The 22,964-nt window shown below is 34.9% G+C and overlaps 1 protein-coding gene across 1 annotated transcript in view; it reads right to left on the bottom strand.

Annotated features, from left to right (window-relative positions):
- Positions 1-22,964, bottom strand: part of GLCCI1 (glucocorticoid induced 1) — a 121,398-nt gene that overhangs the window by 21,760 nt on the left and 76,674 nt on the right. Inside the window, exons 4-5 of the mRNA XM_024131702.3 lie at positions 9,152-9,268; positions 3,787-3,939 (exon numbers count right to left, since the gene is read on the bottom strand). Coding sequence (XP_023987470.1) covers positions 3,787-3,939; positions 9,152-9,268 — 270 coding nt within the window. The remainder of the gene's footprint in view (positions 1-3,786; positions 3,940-9,151; positions 9,269-22,964) is intronic.

Here is a 22,964-nt window from a genome sequence, read left to right as displayed (position 1 = left end):
TGGTAGTTTGATAGGGATTGCACTGAATCTGTAGATTGCTTTGGGTAGTATAGTCATTTCACAATATTGATTCTTCCAATCCAAGAACATGGTACATTTCTCCATCTGTTTATGTCATCTTTAATTTCTTTTATCAGTGTTTTATAGTTTTCTGAGTACAAGTTTTCTGCCTCCTTAGTAGGTTTATTCCTAGGTATTTTGTTCTTTTTGTTGCAATGGTAAATGGGATTGTTTGCTTAATTTCTCTTTCTGGTTTTTCATTGTTAGTGTATAGGAATGCAAGAGATTTCTGTGCATTAATTTTGTATCCTGCAACTTTACCAAATTCATTGATTAGTTCTAGTAGTTTTCTGGTAGCATCTTTAGGATTTTTGTTCTTTTTGTTGCAATGGTAAATGGGATTGTTTGCTTAATTTCTCTTTCTGGTTTTTCATTGTTAGTGTATAGGAATGCAAGAGATTTCTGTGCATTAATTTTGTATCCTGCAACTTTACCAAATTCATTGATTAGTTCTAGTAGTTTTCTGGTGGCATCTTTAGGATTTTCTATGTATAATATCATATCATCTGCAAAGAGTGACATTTTTACTTCTTCTTTTCCAATTTGTATTCCTTTTATTTCTTTTTCTTCTCTGATTGCCGTGGCTAGGACTTCAAAACTATGTTGAATAAGAGTGGCAAGAGTGGACATCCTTGTTTTGTTCCTGATCTTAGTGGAAATGCTTTCAGTTTTTACCATTGAGTATGATGTTTGCTGTGGGTTTATCATATATGGCCTTTATTACGTTGAGGTAGCTTCCCTCTATGCCCATTTTATGGAGAGTTTTTATCATAAATGGTGTTGAATTTTGTCAAAAGTTTTTTCTGAGTCTATTGAGATGATCATATGGTTTTTCTCCTTCGATTTGTTAATATGGTGTATCATCAGCGTTAGCTCTTCTCTAAATGCTCTATAGAATTTGCCTAAGAAGCCATCTGGTCCTGGACTTCTGGTTGTTGGAAGATTTTTTATTACAGTTTCAATTTCATTACTTGTTTATATTTTCTAATTCTTCCTGGTTCAGTCTTGGAAAATTGTACCTTTCCAAGAATTTGTCCATTTCTTCCAGGTTGTCCATTTTATTGTCATATAATTGTTTGTAGTAGTCTCTTATCATCCTTTGTATTTCTGCAGTGTCAGTTGTGATTTCTCCTTTTTCATTTCTAATTTTATTGATCTGCATCCTCTCCCTTTTTTTCTTGATGAGTCTTGGCTAAAGGTTTATCAGTTTTGGTTATCTTCTCAAAGAACCAACTTTTAGTTTCATTGATCTTTGCTATTATTTTCTTCATTTCTATTTCATTTATTTCTTCTCTGATCTTTATGATTTCTTTCCTTCTACTGACTCTGGTTTTTCTTTGTTCGTGTTTCTCTAGTTGCTTTAGGTGTAAGGTTAGATTGTTTATTTGAGATTTTTCTTGGTTCTTGAGGTGAGATTGAATTGCTATACACTTGCCTCTTAGAAGTGCTTTTGTTGCATCCCATAGATTTTGGATCACTGTGTTTTTGTTGTCATTTGTTTCTATGTATTTTTTAATTTCTTCTTTGATTTCTTCAGTGATCTCTTGCTTATTTAGTTGCGTACTGTTTAGCCTCCATGTATTTGTGGTTTTTACAGTTTTTTTCCTGTAACTGATTTCCAGTCTCATAGTGTTGTAGTCAGAAAAGATGCCTGATATGATTTCAATTTTCTTAAATTTTCTGAGCCTTATGACCCAAGACGTGATCTATCCTGGAGAATGTTCTGTGTGCACGTGAGAAGAAAGTGTATTCAAGCAGAACTATGTTACTAAGTTTCATCTTCTAGTATAGTTTTGCTTAGCAGTTCTTAAAGAATTAGCAAATATGTGTCTGATAACTCATCCTCAAAAAATTAGACCAATTTTACTTCCTTACATTACTGTTCTTAAATGTTACTTAATGTATAAAGGAAACATTTTAATGGTATACACAGCTAAACTAAGAGCACAATTTTCAAAGGGTTCCTTTTTGGCCTAATGAATATAACATAAAAATTTAACTCTAGGGAGAGTAAAATGGCACAACCTTTTGGGATGGTAATTTTAGCAATATTCATCAAAATTTAAAACGTGCAAATGCTTTGACCCAACAGTTTCACAGCCAGGGAATTGTCTGCCAAGAGTACACTATGTTTTCTAAAGCACTGCTTATGATGACAAAAACTGAAGACAATCTAAATGCCCATCAGTAGGGGATTTTTAAATTATGGTACATTCATACAGTGATTCAATATATATTAGCATACATACACATATTTGGAAGCATATATAATAAACTGTGATTAATGCTTATATCTGCTAAGCAATATTCAGAGTTGGAAAAAGTTTCTTTTTCAATTTTATAAATATAAAATTGAACTGTGTGAATTTTGAGATGAACTCTAAATCAGTTTTAAAATCTACACATTATTTGAAGGAATTAGATACACATTTGACATAAATCATATTTTAGTTCTAAAAAACCATCAGATAATTAAGCCAAATGCTACTTGATGTTTTCTTTTGTTGAGTATATCTTTAAAATGTGGTCAAATATAGGTTCATATGCAGGAGTGTCCAGATTTCTTTTCTGGGACAGAGGTAATTTATAAAGTATTTTTGATTAATTTAAATGGATCAGAGACCTAAATATAAGAGAAAGCTAAAACCATAAAACTCTTAGAAGAAAACACAGGAATAAATCATTGTGACCTTAGATTAGGAAATCTTTTAGATATGACCCAAAAGAAAATGAAAAGTGAAAAGACAACCCACAGGATGGGAGATATTTTCAAATCATATATCTAATAAGGGATTTTTATCTAGAAGGTAAGAACTTTATAAAGACCTTTTACCAATCAATAGTAAAAAGACAACCTAATTTTGAAATGGGCAAAGGATCTAAATAGACAGTTTTCCAAAGAAGATATACAAATGGTCAACACCATGATGAGATACCACTTCACATCCACTAGAATGGCTACAATAAAAAAGACACATAATTACAAGTGTTGCTGAAGATGGAGAAATTGGAACCTTCATACACAGCCGGTGGGGATGTAAAATGGTGCAGTGCAGCCACTTTGGAAAGTAGTCTGGCAGTTTCTCAAAAGGTTAAACAAAGAGCTACCATACAAGCAATTCCACTCATGGGTATATACTCAACAGAAATGAAAACATCATGTTCACACAAAAACTTGTATATAAACTTCACAGCAGCATTACTCATAATAGCCAAAAATTAGAAACAATGGAAATGTTTATCAATTAATGACTGGATAATAAAATCTGTATGATTGAATATTATTTGGCAATAAAAAGGAATGAAGTACTGATACATATTACAGTATAGGTGAACCTTAAAACCATTATGCTCAGTGAAAAACACCTGTTATAAAGGCCATATATTGCATGACTGCACTTATATGAAATGTCTAGAACAGGCCAATTCATAGACAGAGAAAGTAGATTAGTTGTTGCCTCACTGGAGGAAAATAAGAGATGAATGCTAAAGGGTATGGAGTCTCTTTTTGGGGTGATGAAAAAGCTGTAAAGTTGACTGTGGTATTGGTTGCACAACTCTGTGAATATGCTAAAAAACACTGACTTGTACACTTTACATGGGTAAACTGTATGGTATGTGAATTACATCTAATAAAGCTGTAACCCCTCCCCCCCGAAAAAAGACTTTTGAGACAGTCCACAATATTAAAGAAAAAAGTGATTCAAACATCCCATGTAACCTTACCTTGGATACTTCCTCTTTCCCGTTATTTTCTTTAATGAATACCTTTTCTAATTCGGGACTTATTCCTTCTACATTGCAGGGCACACGTGAAACAGATGATTTTGGCACTGATACATTTGACAGTGGCATAGGGACTGATCTTGATCCAGTAGCCTACAAAACAGAAGATAAGGTGTTATCAAATTATTTGTGGCCAAAGAAATCAAGAACTAAAGAGCACGGTAAATCTTAAAAGAGAAACTCAATGAGCAGAGTTATTTTGAAATTTCAAATACAATATAAATTCAGATACACATACAGCAGTTTAGGTTCCAAAGTAAGGAAGTAAGATAAAAATTACAGAGTCAAAGTAATCCTTTATGTAAGTATAAAGGTATGATTGTAAACTGTAAACACTTTTCCAGTAGAATGGCAGAAATCGAGTGTCCTCTGCACTGTTTAATTTTTTTTCTTTTTTGTTTTTACTGGAAAAGCATAGTTGAAATCATGTAAGTTGAGTGTATCATGTGACACTTCAGCTCTGCTGTGCTTGTGTATGTGTTTAAAAGATTTGTTCCCTGCACTGTGACAATTACCTTCTAGTATTTTTCATTTCCATTTTATCAACCATTTAAGAAAGGCTTTTGGATTACTAAGTAGTGTGGCAACAATATCATGTTAAGTTCAGTAACACTCACGTAACAACTATAAGGTTGCTTTCAAAAGTCCTTTGGAGGAGTTGTCAAAAATTAACCACCTCTCATAGCTGTCCTGCAGGAGGTACCACAAAGTATAAGACAAGCCTTTTGATGCTCAAGGAACTTAAAGAACAGAAAGGAAATAAGAAAAATAAAGATGAACAAGGTAAAAAAGAAGAACAGTATATGATCTCTACCTTATTCTGAATGATTAAAGTTGATATATATGATTCATAATGAGGTAGACAGCTAGTCATTGATTAAATGAATAATATATTTCCCACACTCAGTGCTGTGCTCCTGCCATCTGTAAACTGCTGCCCACGAATGTCCTTTGTCTCATTATTAATGCATGAGCTTTTTTCATATTAAAGTTGTAACTCTTGGTCATACATTTACTGTTTACTTTAGTATGAAATATCTTTCAGTACTTTTATGGTTTTCTATATTTAAATACTTAACCTACCATGATTGATTTTTGTGTATGTTATGAAGTAGTATTTTTTCCCACATAGTAATCAAACTGCCTCAACATTTCTTTATGGATTCTGTATTTGATTTCCTTCAGTTTTTACTTGATAATCCCTATACAGAGCTCCACTTTAACTGCTATAACTTTATAGCAGTTACATTTTGCATTTTGGTATCCTATAGGGAAAGCCTTTTCAAATTTTCTTTTTAACTGGCATTACTTTTCCATATTACCTTTGAAAATAACTTTTAAAGTAATAAAACAATTCCTTTTACATTTCCATTGGAACTCAATTTGTATGTTAATTTTGGGCAAATTACTATTTGAAAAATATTGAGTCTTCCCATGCATGAATGACTTCCCATTTGTCTCTATTTTATATTTCATATCCTCAATAAAGTCTTATAGTTTGCATATTTCTTTTAAGCCTAGGCATTTTATATTTTTCATTATATATATATACTAACATGTTATTGCTAGTTGTAACATAATAAGAAATATGTACTTGGTTTCTACCCCTGGTTCCTGACACAGAGTTCCTAAAATCTTGTAATTTCCTGAGGGACAGGGGCATTAGGAGCATCTTTTGTTCCAATATTTGGTTTTTGACACCAGTCCTGACACATAGCTCCTAAATCCCTTGGAATTTCCTGGGAGATAGGACCAAGAGTTTTTTGTTCTAATGAGGCGACTCTTGGTGGGTTCCTGAATAGGTTCCGAATGGGGGGGGCTGGTCACTAGAAAGAAACCATGATTAGAAGCTTGGAACTTCCAGTCCAACCCCCATCCCCCTCATCCTCTGGTAAGGAGAGGGGCTGGAGACTGAGTTAATAATTAATCATGCCTATGTGATGAAGCCTCCAAAAACATCCCTACACTACGGGTTCAGAGAGCTTCCAGGTTGGTGAACACACATCCATGTACCAGAAGGGTGGCACACCCCAACTCCATGCGAGCAGAAGCTCTTGCACGTGACTGACTTACAGACCTTGCCCTGTGCACCTCTTCATCTTGCTGTTCATTTGTATGTATCCTTTATTATATCCTTTGTAATAAACAAGGAAATGTGTTTCCCTGAGTTCTTTGAGCCATTACAGCAAGTTACTGAACCTGAAGAAGGGGCTGTGGGAATCCCTTCTTCATGGCCAGTAGGTCAAAAGTACAATGACAATCTGGACCTTTCAACTGGCATCTGAAGAGGGGCAGTTTTGTGGGGTGGACTCCTTCATCTGTGAGGTCTGTGCTAACTCCACGTAGTTGGTGTTATAACTGAATTGTAGGACACTTGGTTGGTGTCTGGCGAGTCGGAGAATTGGTTGGTATGGGAAAAAAATCTCATGCATTTGGTGTCAGGAATGTTATAAAAGCAGAGGGAAACAGTAGTTTACCTTTACTAGTATAGGAGAAAACAACTGATTTTTATATGTTTACATTTTATCTGATCAAGTTCTCAGTTTTTCTCCTTTTTATTGTGAAAAATTATAATAATAAACATAATTAAACAGAATAGTATAATGAACACTCAGGTGCACGTCATCCAGTTCCAAAACTTATCAACATTTTCTAACTTTACTTCATCTAAACATCCACTTGTTTTTGTTCTTTGAGTATATTAAAGCACATTCTAGACTTCATATTTCATCTACAACTATTTCAGTATGTATAGCAAAAGATAATTTTTTTTTTTTTTAGAAGATGTTGGGGGTAGGAGTTTATTAATTAATTTATTTATTTTTGCTGTGTTGGGTCTTCGTTTCTGTGTGAGGGCTTTCTCTAGTTGTGGCAAGCGGGGGCCACTCTTCATCGCGGTGCGCGGGCCTCTCACTATCGCGGCCTCTCTTGTTGCGGAGCACAGGCTCCAGACGCGCAGGCTCAGTAGTTGTGGCTCACGGGCCTAGTTGCTCCGCGGCATGTGGGATCCTCCCAGACCAGGGCTCGAACCCATGTCCCCTGCATTAGCAGACAGATTCTCAACCACTGCGCCACCAGGGAAGCCCAGATAATTATTTTTAAACATAACTACAATGCCAAAAAATTCAATGTAAATTGGGAACAAGCGTATAAATTTTTTCTGTAAAATCAATATGTCAATAGATATACTATAAATGCACTGGGCTCTTACAGAAAAGGTGCTTGAAATAAACAGAATAAGAATAATATATTAATTTTACCAGATTAAGAAGAAAAAGGCATATGTGAACTTTCTCTTGAAATGTCTGAGGCGTGCTTGCCAACTACATGTTTGTTTTACAGCTTTGATGAGGTATAACTGACATACAATAAAATCCTCCCATTTTAAGTATGTAGCTCATTGAGCTTTGTAAATATATAGTCATCCAATTATCAGTATAATCACATTTTAGAAACTTCTATCATCCGAAAAATTTCTCTAGGGCTTTTCTACAGTCAATTCCCACCCCTAATACTTAGCATCATTTTGCTTTTTTGAGGATTTAATGTAATGAATCATATAGTATGTAGCCTTTTACTTCTGACTTCTTTCACTTGGCATGATGTTTTTGAGATTCAACCTTGTTGTTGTAAGTACCAGTAGTTCCTTCCTTTTTACTGCTGAATAGTATTACACTATATGGATGTATGATGGGTTGTTTATCCTGGATGTATGAAGGGTTGTTTATCCATTCACCAGTTCATGGATATTTGTTGGTTTCCATTTTTTGACTCTTATAGATACTGCTGCCATGAACAATGATATAGAAGTCACTGTCTGGACATATGTTTTTATTTCTTGTGGACAGATACCAAAGAGTGGAATTCCTGGGCTATATGGTCAGTGTATGTTTAACTTCTAAAGAAAATGCCAAACTTCTTTCCAAAGTAGCTGTACCATTTTGCATTGCCACCAGCAATGTGTGGCTGTTCTGGTTGCTTCACATCCTTATCAACACTTGGTATTGTCCATATCTTCCATTTCAGCCATCCTATCATTAGTTTTATAATAGTTTAGTAAACTCACTTTGATTTTCTAAATATACAACAATATCGTATGCACATAGTGATAACATTTCTTACTGCTCTGTCTAGAACCTCTAAACTACTAGCAAATAACATCAATAATTACAGACATCTATGACTTCATTTTTATTTTAACAGAAATACTTCCAGTATTTTATTGTTAGGATCTAACTACATTTGCAGTTAGTCCCATTAGGAAGTGTCCTATTTTAGGATAAGTTTTTATCACATATGGATACTGAGTTTTTTTGTTTTTTTGTTTTTTGTTTGTTTGTTTTTTCAGTCATTATAGGAACCATTCACTTTTTTTTCTTTTTAACATCTTTTTTGGAGTATAATTGCTTTACAATGGTGTGTTAGTTTCTGCTTTACAACAAAGTGAATCAGTTATACATATACATATGTTGCCATATCTCTTCCCTCTTGCGTCTCCCTCCCTCCACCCTCCCTATCCCACCCCTCTAGGTGGTCACATACCACCTAGCTGATCTCCCTGTGCCATGAGGCTGCTTCCCACTAGCTATCCACCCTGCGTTTGGTAGTGTATATATGTCCATGCCACTCTCTCACTTTGGGATGCTGAGTTTTTATCAAGTGTTATTATGTTATTCAGCATCTACTTTGACTTTCTGATGCAATGAACTAACCTAATACATTTCCTAATGTTGAATTATCCTTACATTCGTGAAACAACCCGTAATTAGATTTTTTTGATACACTACTTGGGTTTCTCCTGCTATACGACTATATTTGATTTACTAAAATTTACCTTAACATTTGTAAGTAAATTTGGTCTAGAATAGCATTTCCCGAAGTTTGTTCCATGGGGTATGTGAGTACATGTTTGGGGTGGGGGTGGGAGGACAAAAAAACTAATTCTCAATTTCTTCCTAAGTCAGATAGGGGTAAAAACATCAAGAGACACAGAGAAAGATGGGTTAAGGTACTATTAGGAAGATGAAATAAGATAATGCCCAGAGTTGCTTAGTAAGTAAATGAGCTAGGATTTCAGCCCAGGCCAGTAACAGTCATCCTTGTGACCACTACACCCTGTTATGTCTGTTATTAAAAGATTACACATATGGCTAAAACAAAAACAAAAACTTCTTAAAACAAACATTGTAATGTAACAGAGCTAGAGATTTACATTAATTTTTTTTTAATCCTAAAATGATGGGTTCTCCTTTATAATGAACCCTTTAAAAGGAATTATTCCAATCTGGACAAGAAGTTAGCCTACCTGAGTGTGATTGATTGCTATATGGTTGCCATGGAGAGGTGACTGACGATCCTTCTCCTTACTGTGCCGACTGCTCTGCTTACTACGTTGTAGTTGCTGCCTCAGTTTGGCAATCTGCTTTGGGGAGAAGGGAGGAGAAGCAAGAAGAGAACAGAAGTGAATACCAAGCTTTAAGTATTTATTTCTTTAATTTTAGATGTTAAAAAATAAAATTTTTATCAAAGATTTCAAGAAGAGACTATTTCACTACAATGATTTATTCTCCAACTTTTAATAATTAAAACTATTGAAAATAAGAAATAAATATATGCTACAAATGCTTCACTTATACGATTTAAATATTGTTGGTAAATACATAAGACTAAATTTCCCCAGATTATTTCATATTTTACCTTTATAATACCAGAAACATCTTCCCCTTTAAACACTTCTTCTAAGATGAAAGACTAAGTATTTCACATGCCTATTGATTAAAGTCAAACCCAATCTCTTAATATAGGGACCTCATTAAGTTTTTAAGTTCCCATCTTATATAAACAAAATGGATCTGGTAGACCAATTACTAACCACTTTAAAATTGTAAATCCCATGGTGTAAATCGTATGGCATTTAGCATTAGTTACTTGTTAGTATTTAATATCTTACTATTATATTACTCTTAGTCACAAAATCTTTATTTTCCAGCTTTATTGAAACGTAAATGACATAAAACATTGTGTAAGTTTAAGGTGTACAACTTTTTTTTAAAAAATAAATTTATTTATTTATTTTTGGCTGCACTGGGTCTTCATTGCTGCAGGCGGGCTTTCTCTAGCTGCAGCGAGCGGGGGCTACTCTTCATTGCAGTGCGCGCAGGCTTTCATTGCGGTGGCTTCCCTTTTTGCCACGCATGGGCTCTAGGGTGCACAGGCTTCAGTAGTTGTGGCATGTGGGCTCCGTAGTTGTGGCTCACGGGCTCTAGAGCGCAGGCTCAGTAGTTGTGGCGCACGGGCTTAGTTACTCTGCTGCATGTGGGATCTTCCCAGACCAGGGATTGAACCTGTGTCCCCTGCACTGGCAGGCGGATTCTTAACCAATGCACCACCGGGTAAGTCCCTGTACAACATGTTGATTTGATGCTATTATATATTGCAAAATGACACCACTGTAGCATAAGTTAATACCTCCATCCCATTACATAATTACCATTTCTTTTGGGGGGTGAGAATATTTGACATTTACTCTCTTAGCAACTTTCAAGTATATATAATACAGTATTATTAACTATAATCAAAATTCTGTACATTAGATCCCCAGAACTTACTCATCTTATAATTGGAAGTATGTACCCTTTGACCACTCCCCTTTACCCTCCAGTCTAGCAACCACCACTCTACTCTCAGTTTCTATGAGATTAGCTTTTCTTAGATCCCACAAACAAGTGATACCATACAGTATTTGTCTTTCTTTGTCTGACTTATTTCACTTAGCATAATGCCCTCAAGGTTCATCAATGTTGTTTACAAATGGCAGGATTTCCTTCTTCCTCATTGCTGAATATATGTACCACATCTTCTTTATCCACTTCTCCAATGGCAGATACTTGGCTATAGTGACACAACTTTTCAAAACAAATATAACTTAGGCATGTATTCTCCTAAATGGAACGGTCAAACTCCCAGACTTAGGCTTAAGAGAAAAGTCATTTCTACAATATGGCTTGGAATTCATTAAACTATTAACATATTTTAGGTGCTGTATAATCTTCTTAAACTGTGCTAGACCTGAAGTAAAATATACCTGAGCATTTTCAAAGGGAATCATTAGCAATTTGGGGGAAGTTACTTAATATTGGTATTACTTTCCTTGTAGAAAAGATGACATTAATCAATTAATAGGTACTCCTTGAACACATACAGTGAGCTCAGTTTTATGTTACCTACTAGGCAAAGTGCAAATACAAAGTAAAGTGTGTAAAATATATTGATTTCCTCAAAGAGATGTTAGCAAAATGCTTACTTGGAATAACCATGGCAATGAAAAGCAAAATAGTTGCTATTAACGCCTGTTAATGGTCAAGGGGAAATGTATATAGGTTGCTGGGAAAACTTACAAACAGAGAAGAAGCAGCATGGAAGAAAATAAAGCACCTAAAAGAATAATCTATATCCTTTCTTTTAAGTAAGATCCTCAAGTTTTTTGAAACTCTTTGTAGCTTATGGACATACCATACAATTTCCTTGCAAAGATATATAAATAAGATTATCTGTTAATATTTGTGTTCCTTGCTCTCTGTTGAAATGACGTCATTTTCTTCTGGAGAACATTAATTTTCATGAGAAAAGGAATCAAAATTAGTAGGTAATCATTATAAATCAAGAGAGATTATACCCTATGATAAAAATAAATAGAATTTCAAATTGTACAAGTTATTTAATTAGGATAGGGGTATAAAATTAAGTGTTTTCTGAATATTAATGATGTTTCAGTGGTTTTTCAAAACTGGCAAGAGCTTGTAGAGAAGAGCCCATAATGCTTACAGATTAATCAAAGCAATTTGTACTTTTTAATTTTTAAAAATAATCTTTAAAAATAAACAAAAATAATCTGAAAATTGATAAATCCTAATCACTCTCCTTTTAAAGGCCTTTGAGATATCATATTAAGCCGGAAAAGTTTTTTTCTAAATAGCTTTACCAAACCCCTGAAAACAAAAAGCATACATAATGGTACACACCTTACTGTGCTTGGAATATCAACTTAAACTGTGCAACTTTATAGTTTCCACACAATACTGTTTATCTTTGGATTATAACATAGTTCTGCTTTTGTTTACAACTTAGAAGAGATCAGAGTAAAAAGGAAGCCCATCTTACTAAATATATATACTCAAAACATTACAACTCTTACTCAAGAACCATGTAAAATGAAAACAAGACATAATAAATCCTCCTTTGCTTCAGAATATAGGAGGCTCCTGTGTTATTTATACCACATTCAGAAGAGGGGCTGACCTATATAACAACTGCAAATATTCTCACCTCCCACAGCTTTTACTTAGAATCTCCCTTCTCTTTTCCCTTTGATGCTCAAGAGCCCATGGTCATCCGAAGCCATCTCTTCTCCCTAAGTTCAGTACCAGTAGACAGTAGACACAAAGGTATCTCTGGGAGGAAGGAGCAGAGGGAGTTGTAATTTCCACCCTACACTCACACACCCCTCCCATCTCATCCGTAGTTCCAAACCTCTGCCTAAGACAACCTCTCTAATCAATCCCATGTTTCAGTGCATCACACAGAGCTCTTGGTCCTCACTTCGGTGGGCCTACCCACCCTAGTTACTACAATGAAATGCCCATACAACCTTCCTTTACAAAGAGAACCCTAAGTTATACTGACTGGATTTCTTAAACTATAGATGGATCTTACTTGTGTTTCTAAATATTCATTAGCAATGCTGTGGCCTTAAGGAAAAAATTAAGACTGGACCTTGAGGGTATTATACTAAGTGAAATAAGTCAGACAAAGAAAGCCAAATACTGTATGATCTCACTCATATACGGAATCTGAAAAAACAAAAACAAAACCAAAACCAACTCACAGAACCAGAGAACAGGGTCTGGTGGGGGGCAGAAAAAGTGAAATAAGTCAGACAAAGAAAGCCAAATACCGTATGATCTCACTCATATATGGAATCTGAAAAAACAAAAACAAAACCAACTCACAGAACCAGAGAACAGGGTCTGGTTGGGGGCAGAAAATGGGTGAGGGTAGTTAAAAGGGTACAAGCGTCTGGTTATAAGATGAGTAAGTTCTGGGGATGTAGTGTAAAGCATAGTGACTCTAGATAATAATACTCTATAGTATATTTGACAGTTGCTATGAGAATAGATCTTAAAAGTTCTCACTCCACATATACAAAAATTATAAAAATGTTGAGGTGATGGATGTGTTAACTAACCTTCTCGTGGTAATAACTTTACAATATATACATATATCAAATCATTATATTGTATATACCTTAAACTTATATAATGCTATATGTCAATTACATCTCAATGAAGCTTAAAGAAAAAACATTAAGAGGGAAGGAGATAGGAGCATTCTTTAAACATGAAAGGGGTCCTAGGCACGTGAGCTCCAAAGTTTAAAAAAGTTAGGGACTAAGTAAGCCTGGGTCACAAAGAAGAAATAATATTGTAGAGAGAAGAATTAGCATAAATACAAAGAAATGACTAAAATATTTGTGGAATTAGATGAAGAAAAATCAGAGACTGGCCCCACTGAAAATCTAAGAACTAGGAACACATTTCACTGTAAATTTTTGGAAACCTGATAACATCACCCTTGTTTATTTGCTATTTTTGTCCTGTTAGTTTCCCCCACTATTGTTAACATTTAAAAACAGGAAAAAAGGGCTTCCCTGGTAGGGCAGTGGTTAAGAATCTTCCTGCCAATGCAGGGGACACGGGTTCGAGCCCTGGTCCAGGAAGATCCCACATGCCGCGGAGCAACTAAGCCTGTGCACCACAAGTACTGGGCCTGCGCTCTAGATCCCACGAACCACAACTACTGAAGCCCGTGTGCCGCAACTACTGAAGCCTGCGCGCCTAGAGCCCATGCTCCGCAACAAGAGAAGCCACCGCAATGAGAAGCCCGCACACCGCAGCGAAGAGTAGCCGCTGCTCGTCGCAACTAGAGAAAGCCCGTGCACAGCAACAAAGACCCAACGCAGCCAAAAATAAATAAATAAATTTTTAAAAATAATAAAAATAAAAACAGTAAAAAACTAAACTCTGAGCCTCTAAAGACTGGTTGAGTACTTTTGCCTCAGGTAGTGAAAGGGAAGGAGGGTAATATTTGTCAGAATGAATTCTATAGTAGGCCGAGGAACTGAGACATCTTAAACAGACTAAGTGGCTGCAGTAGGAAGGGAAGCAGGATCCTGGGGCTTTTGAAAGGAAAAAAAAAAAGTGAGAACAGAGCTCAATTAACGCCAGGAATGGCACTTTGTCACCTGCATTTACATGAATTCTCTCATTCATTTCTCAATAAAAACATATAAGATAGGTACTATTATTATCCTCACTTTATAGGTGAGGGTGAGGAAACTGAGAGGTAGGAAGCTTAGCTTGTCGAAAGCCACACAGTTAAGTGGTGAAACAAGTATATGAACTTAGGAAGTGGAATTCCCGAGTCTGCTCTCTTAATCACTATTCTGTATTGCCTAAAGGATCAAGTTAATAACTCATAAGGAGATAAAGAAATCTTACAAAAGGGAAGACAGACATACAAATGGGAACAACATACAAATGACAATAGTTGAACTGTTAAGAAAAAACGGCCCCCAAACAATTACTAAAGATATTAACCCAACAAATTTTTCTGAAAATCTAGTTTCAAAGGTTATGAATCTCAAGCTGTTATTCTCTTTTATATGAAAAAAAGAGAATATGTGACAAACTTTAGTGCTTGTAAAGATCAATGTCTCAAAAGAAAGGTTCTGCAGTCTAAAAACAAATTTTACATATTATATCCTTAGACAGTGTGCAAAGGAATTTAAAATGCAACATTACCTACTCTAATACTAAAAATAAAAATTTAAAACTTCTTTTTGTTTAATATAAATATGAATAATTCATGCTGTTTTCCTGTTTTTCTAATGAAACCCTAATGAAATAAATGCTGTTTAGTCAGCCCTCTGATATCCAAATGTACAAACACAGGCATATGTATGCACAAACATGCATATATAAAGAACACAGATATGTAAGCATATACACATGCACAGGGAGTTGTCACCTGCATGCACATCACCTTTACACATGCCCACGGACAGACATGCTTGCCCACTTGCAGACTCACACAAACCCCCACCCCAGTAACAAAGAGAGTGATTTACACAGATCCATCCCCACAAATACAGCTAGCTTTGGGACAATTGTTATACACATAAAATAGTTTTTAATATAGACATGTATTTACCAATAAGGCATATTTGTCAACAGAGGAATGTTGACAACAATATCAGACTAACATTTAAAGAACACTTGGTTCATAAACCCACTAGATTCCACAGATATATTGTAACTGTTTTACAGATGAGGAAACACTTTGAAAAATAAAGTACCTTTCCCAAGGTAACACAGCTAATAAATGGCATACCCAGTCCTCTAGCCTTTAGTTCGTAACCCCTTTCTATTACCTATCAGTGCTGCTGAAAGTAATACTATGTTAATGTTCACAAATAACTACCAGTCACTATGTATTGGTTCATAATCTCAACCACTTCGCCAAGTAACTTCCTTTCTTAATGCAGGAGATATTGCAAGATGTGAAACTGCAATAAAGGTGAACAAAAATTTGATGAAGCAATTAACTGACTACATACTAACTTATTGATATATTTCTTTTTTGATAAGCAGTTTAATAACCTTAAATATTGTTCATATTGGATCCAGTTTTAAACAATGAAAATATTATAAAACATCTTTACAATTCAATTTAATATGGACTCAGAATTTATTGGATAAATATTTGTATTTTTAAAAGACTTTACCACATAACTAAATAAAAATTCTTCAGACTGTTGTTTTTTAGGTCCAGAGAAAATATTGCAATTTTCCCCTAGTATAGTATGATAAAACAATTTTTTTTCATTAGGGCAGAATGTACACTCTTACTAAAACTATAAGGAAACTTTTATTTTTCTTACTTAAAAAAGGAAGACCACAACAATATTTATTAATCACTATTTGATCCGAAGCAAGAAACTTCCCTAATCATTTCACTTAGAGAAAAACTATCCCAGTAAGAGGGCTTATTGGTGAGATAAAGAAGCAATCCATGATTCTTCCTTTTATCCACGGAAGGACTTAAGAATAGTAAACTCACCTTTTGCAACTTATCTTTATCAAAATCAGAAATAGTATAAAGTCAAAACAACAATACAGTAATATCATTTATATTCTCTCTGGGAATGTCACCCTCTGGAATAAAGAGTAGGTTTGCTTACTGCTTACTAAAAAAAGGGTGGATTCTCCAAGTTCTGTTTCTCTTCTATAACGTGATCTACTATATGTGTAGGCATCCATTTAGGCCCTCCCCATCATGCCCACTGGACTTGGGGTTCAGGGGCACTAATGCAAACTCGATAGTCTTGATACCTGCTGTGCAGTGAATAATAAAGTCCATTGTCTCTAAACCACAAGCCTCATGACTTCTGCCAGCATCCATGAAATAGTAAAAAGCTAAATTATTAGGTTATAAGTAGGAAAAAATCAAATCCAAGACGTGGAGAGTATACTTCCTCTTTTGCCTCAAATGAAGAGAAAGGAGTTTTAATGGAACAACTTGGAAGGACTGATTGTTCCTCACAGATAAGAAGACCGGATGGACTGGAATCTGACTCCACCCCAGATACTGAAAATGTTGAGCTAGGATGATGGAGATTTACTCTTGCTTTAAAATCAGCCTAAACTCCCAGATATTAACCAGATTTTTTTAATGTGGAAACTTCCCAGTTAACCATTTGGGAAATTTGAAAGTGAGAGTCATAGTGGAGGGTTGTCTTAGGTCCTACTTAGGAGGACCACCTAAAAGGGTAAACAGAGCTCCACAGCTGAGAAACTGAATGTTATTTCTAGAATTCTAGAGGCTAAGGAGAGAGTAAGATAGAAGTGTAGGTAAGAGATGTGCAGCAACAAGGGATGTCCAAAGAACCCATGAAATTACTCTACAAAAGAAGGTCAGTTTAAAAAATCTGTCAAGCCCAGCTAATTGACAGGCATCTGATAACAGTACCAGTCAAGTAGGAACATTTCTATTCCCCTTACCTCTCCCTCTCTCCCCCAAGCTCCAACTCCAGAGGGGTCAGAAATCGTAGCTATGGAGTTAGGAAAGAGGTAAGCAAGAAAGACAAAAGGAGCCTCCGGGATCCCTTCACCCATGAAGTCATTCACCTGCAGTAGGCCCTAGCTAGAAGAGGAGTAGCTGCAACCATGAAATAAGTAGGAAGCTTTAACTGTTACGAGAGAGTGGAAAGCATGTTCACTTGAAGGAATCATAGGTGTGTAAGAGCTTCTAGTTTTGCACCATACACAAGAGATGAACTTCTCTCACTGAATAAGGATAGTGGGAGTTAATATAAAGTCCTTTTGTGATTATCCCTTAAAGTCTTAGTTGATTTTCCTAATATGTAATTAAGCTCTTTAAAAAGTAGATTGTATCTACTTTCTTTTGATATTCTAGATGCTTTTACGCAATATTGAGCATACAGTCTTATTCATTTGATGCTATTCCATGAACAAATGCAGTGCCACTACAGGCTGACGATGTATGCTAAAAAATATATTTAAAATTTACCTTTCTTCTCTTTTACCTCTATTAAATGTATACAAATCAAGTACCATAAAAACAGAAATAGAGTCAGATGTAGAAAACAAACTTATGGTTACCAGGGGAGAAAGCAGTGGCAGGGGGAAGGGTGGAGGGAAAGATAAATTGGGAGACTGGGATTGACATATACACTCTACTATATAAAATAGATAAATACTCTGTAATGACTTATGGGAAAAGAATCTGAAAAAGAGTGCATATATGCATATGTATAACTAATTCACTTTGCTGTACAGCAGAAACTAACACAACATTGTAAAATCAAGTATACTCCAACAAAAATTAAAAATAAAAGCACCATCAACAATAAAAAAGTGATAAGTACTAATTAAATCCTTATCATTTGCTTAGCAGACTTCTTAAACTGTAGTTATGCTTTATAAATTAATTTTAAATTGTGTTATGTAAACAGGGAACCACATATCCAACCAATGGAAAAGTACATTTAAACATTTGTTTGGTTTGTAAAATCTAAATAAAGATTGGGTTAACACCCCCCCAGTGAACGTAATTCAAAGGAGGAAAAGTAATCTTTTCATAAAAGAAGATGATGTCTCACTTGTATTCATTTCCTTAACATGGACACAACCCATAACTTCACTGTATACTGGTATCAGTTAGTTTCTGACAAATGTGTTGATAATCTGTATTCCATGTTTTTGTAGGTAATCTTTTTTCTAATTGCAAGAATGAGTGAGTAAGTGTGTGTGTGTGTGTGTGTGTGTGTGTGTGTGTGTGTGTGTGTGTGTCCTTGGTCTACAACTCAGTTTACCTAGGGTGGAAATTTTTTCTTTGTCCTGTTTATCCTTCGTGGAATTGATGGGCTTTTTCAATATGAAGACACATCACTCTCCAAATCTAGCATATTTTCAACCTTTAAGAAATATGTCTTCCCTGCTGCCTACTATTCTTACCTTCTGGAACTCCTTACTCAGTCTATTTTCCTGTTTCTTAACTCCTCTTTCGTATTTTCAACCTCTATCTTTTTAAAAATTAATTTTAATTTTTTAAATTGAAGTACAGTTGATTTATAATGTGTTTCTAGTATACAGCAAAGTGATTCAGTTATATATCTATATGTTCTTTTCCATTATGGTTTATTACAGGATATCGAATATAGTTCCCTGTGCTATACAGTAGGTCCTTGTTGCTTATCTACTTTATATATAATAGTTTGTATCTGCTAAGCCCAAACTCCTAGTTTATCTTCCCCTGCTCTCTTTCCCCTTTGGTAACCATAAGTTTGTTTTCTATGTCTGTGAGTCTGTTTCTGTTTTGTAAATAAGTTCATCTGTATAAAATTTTAGATGCCACATATAAGTGATATCATATGATATTTGTCTTTGTCTGACTTACTTCACTTAGTATGATATCCCTAGGTCCATCCATGTTGCTGTAAATGGCATTATTTCATTCTTTTTTATGATTGAGTAGTATTCCATTGTATATATGTATACAACATCTTCTTTATCCACTCATCTGTCGATGGACATTTAGGTTGCTTCCATGTTTTGGCTATTGTAAATAGTGCTGCTATGAACACGGGGGTGCATGTATCTTTTCACATTAGTTTTCTCTGGATATATGCCCAGGAGTGGGATTGCTGGATCATATGGTAATTCTATTTTTAGTTTTTTAAGGAACCTCCATACTGTTTTCCATAGTGGCTGCACCAATTTACAATCCCACCAACAGTGCAAGAGGGTTCCCTTTTCTCCACACCCACTCCAGCATTTATTGTTTGTAGACTTTTTAATGCTGGCCATTCTGTCAACCTCTATCTTTTTATTCTATATTCTAGATGATTTGCTCATCCAGACTTTCTCAGTTGAGACTTTTGATTCACTAATTCTCTCTTCTGCTGTGTCAATTTAAGCCATCAAAGAGTTTATTTTTAATTTCACCAACTTTTATTATATATAAGACTTAGAAAGGATCCTTTCTCTTTCTGCCTGTTCTTATTTACTTCTGTTCTCATTGTGAGCTACTGTTTCATTTGAAATTCTTAAACATTCTTATTTCTAAATTCTTTTTTGGGATTGTGTCCTTATTCTTATTTTCTCAGATATGACTCTATTTAATGTATCTGCTGTCTCTTATGGCAATAGATTTCCTTACATACCCTAAAATACTTACTTGCAATTTCTCTGTATGTGGGAGTTTTATATTTTGTGAACTCTTTACTGCCATATTGTTTCATGGTTGCTCAGACTAGTGCTTCGGAGTTGCATAGCTTCAGAGCAAAAGTCTTACATCAGGAAGATTGGGGCTTTGCTCCCGCATGGGTAGAGCTCTATTCCAGATGCCATATCCACACATAGCATATTTGGTTACTATTTCCATTTTTGTATAGAGGCTTGTCCGGCCCACAAGAACACCAACAGCGTCAGGTGGAGTTTTTTCAGGTCTAGTTTTACTGCCTGGAAACATGGTCCCAGTTCCCTGCTTTATGCAGACAGCCCAGTTCCAATCTCCCAAATATATGACTCTCTTAAAATGTGTAGTCTCTTAAATTTGGCTTAACTCACAGAAACCTGGCCAACACGATCCAGATTTCTGTGAGTCAGATAACATCAACATCCACTCATCACTAAGGATTTCCCTTCTATTCATGGTCTGCAGGGGTTTTCCTCGTCTTAAATGTAGTTAAAATATATTTACTTATGTATTTCTTTGAAAACTTTTCACATTGTAGTCTTAAAAGCTTGGAGCAAAGTGGAAGCAGACTATTCAGGTGGTTTCACTGACATTTAAATCAGAAATCCAGATGCAAACTATCTGAGGGGGAGAGCATGTATGTGACTCAGGAAGAATGGATGTGATACAGCTGAATTTGGTGCCGAGACAAGGAAGCAGGTCAAAAGTTGTTTGTTAAAAAAAAACACTGAACTTTAGTAGCATATAACTGAAAAAAAAAATACTATTTCAATAATAGTTTTGGCTTTCATAATTTCCTCAGATTCCAATTCTGTCATCTTTTATAACTATTCTTATTTTTACTTTTAGTCTTCACCCATGTACTCATTTTTCCAGCCTCAGTTATATATCATTTAAAGTTTAATATCTACCATGGACATAACATGGAAAACCTACTAGTCTTTTATGTTTATTCCTTTTTTTTCATTTTTATTGAAATGTAATTTACATTCCCTTAACTTCATCCATTGTTAAGGGTAAAATTCAATAAGTTGTAATCACTTTGTAGTGTTGTACAAAATAATCACAATTCAGTTTTAGGACTTTTTCATCACCCCCAAAATTTGCTTTGAGTCTATTTGTAGCCAATCACTCCCACCCCCACCCCATTCCAGCCACATGCAACCACTAATGGGCTTTTTTTCCCTCTATAGATTTGCCTTTTCTGGCATTTCAATATAAATGAAACCATACAATATGTAATCTTATTCATCTGGCTTCTTTCACTTAGCAGGAATTGGCAAGCTACAGTCTGCAAGCCAAATCTAGCAGGCCACATGTTTTTGTAAATAAAATTTATTGGAACATAACCATGTCCACTCCATATTGTCTATGGTTGCTTTCACACTACAATAGTGGAGTTGAGTAGTTGCAACAGAGGCTCTGTGGCCTACAAACCATAAAATATTTACTATCTGGCTTTTTACAGAAAAAAATTTGCTGACCCTTGACTTAGTAAAATGTTTTTGAAGTTCATTCCCATTGTAGCATGTATCAGTATTCAGTATAGTGTTCCTTTTCATTGCTGAACAGTATGCTCTTGCATGAATACATGACATTTTGCTTATCCATTTACCCAACAGTGGATATTTCAATATTTTTTAGTTTTTAGCTATTATGAATAATTCTGCTATAAATGTTTGTGTAAATGTTTCAATGTAAACATGTGTTTTCATTTTTCTTATACAGAGTCCTAGGAATAGAATTGCTAGGTTATATGCAAAGTTTCTGATTAACTTTTAAAGAAACTGTCAAACTGTTTTCCAAAGTTGGCTGTATCATTTTATATTCCCAACAATGTCTGAGGGTTCCAGATGCTCTTCATTCTTGCTAACACTCAGCATTTTCTGTCATTTAAATTACAGTCATTGTAGTAGGTGTGTAGTTGTATCTTATGATTTAAATCTGCATTTGCCTAATGTCTAATGAGGTTGAACACCTTTTCATGTGGTCATTTTCCATCCATACATCTTTGATGAAATACTTCTATCAAAGTCTTCCCCTTTTAAGTGCATTGTCTCCTTATTGATTTTTAAGAGTTCTTTATATATTCCAGATATAAGTCCTATATCAGATATGATTTGCTAATATTTCTGTCTGGGGCTTGTCTTATCATTCCTTTAGTCATGTAGTGTAAACATTCATTTAAATGAAGTTCAGCTTTTTTTTCTTTTATGGCTTTACTCCTGGTGTTGTACCTAAAAATGCCTTGCCTAATCCAAGGTCTTCTAGAAGATCTAAAATTTTAGAGCTTATATTTAGGACTATGATCCATTTTGAGTTCATTTATCTCTAACAGTGAGCGTCAAGGACCTAACTATTTTCCCTATATATGAATATATAATTATTCCAGTACCAGTTATCAGAAACACTGTCCTTTTCAACTGAATTGCGTTGGCAGCTTTGTCGAACATTAACTGACCATAAAATATAAGGGTTTATTCATTGATTCACAATTTTGAATCATTTCTCTATATTTCTTTCTTCTTTATGCTAATTATTTTGCCAAATTTATTAATACAGATTTATAAGAAAGTATTGAAATTGTACCATGCAAGTCCTCCAAATTCTTCCTTCTTTTCAAAATTACTTTTGGCCAATCTAGGCCCTTCGCATTTCCACATAAATTTTGGTATTAGCGTGTCAATTTTTACCAAAAACAAAAACCCTGGGAAGAAAACAGGGATTATACTGAATCAATTTGGGGAGAATTACCATTTTAATAATAATACTGAGTCTTCCAATACATGAACAAACTATCCATTTATTTAAATCTATTAAAATTTTATCCAGCAGTGTTTAGTTTTCAGTATATAAATCTTGAACTGCTGTTAGTTTAATTTATTCCTAAATATTATAATATTTTTGATGCAACTGTAATTGTTTTCTGATTTAGGGGATTGTTCATATCTAGTATCTAGACAAACACTTGATTTCTTTCTTTTTTTATTATCTATTTTACACATATTAGTGTATATATATCAATCCCAATCTCCCAATTCATTCCACCACCAGGCCTTCCCCCATTTACCCCCCTTGGTGTCCATATGTTTGTTCTCTACATCTGTGTCTCTATTTGGGCCTTGCACACTGGTTCATCTGTACCATTTTTCTAGATTCCACATATATGTATTAATATACAATATTTGTTTTTCTGACTTACTTCACTCTGTATGACAGTCTCTCAGTCCATCCCCATCTCTACAAATGACCCAATTTTGTTCCTTTTTATGGCTGAGTAA

This window comes from Physeter macrocephalus, chromosome 5 (genome assembly GCF_002837175.3).
Source record: "Physeter macrocephalus isolate SW-GA chromosome 5, ASM283717v5, whole genome shotgun sequence".
Lineage (NCBI taxonomy): Eukaryota > Metazoa > Chordata > Mammalia > Artiodactyla > Physeteridae > Physeter > Physeter macrocephalus.
The sequence above is the reverse complement of the archived record's forward strand: the minus strand, read 5'-3'. Positions and strand labels throughout refer to the sequence as shown.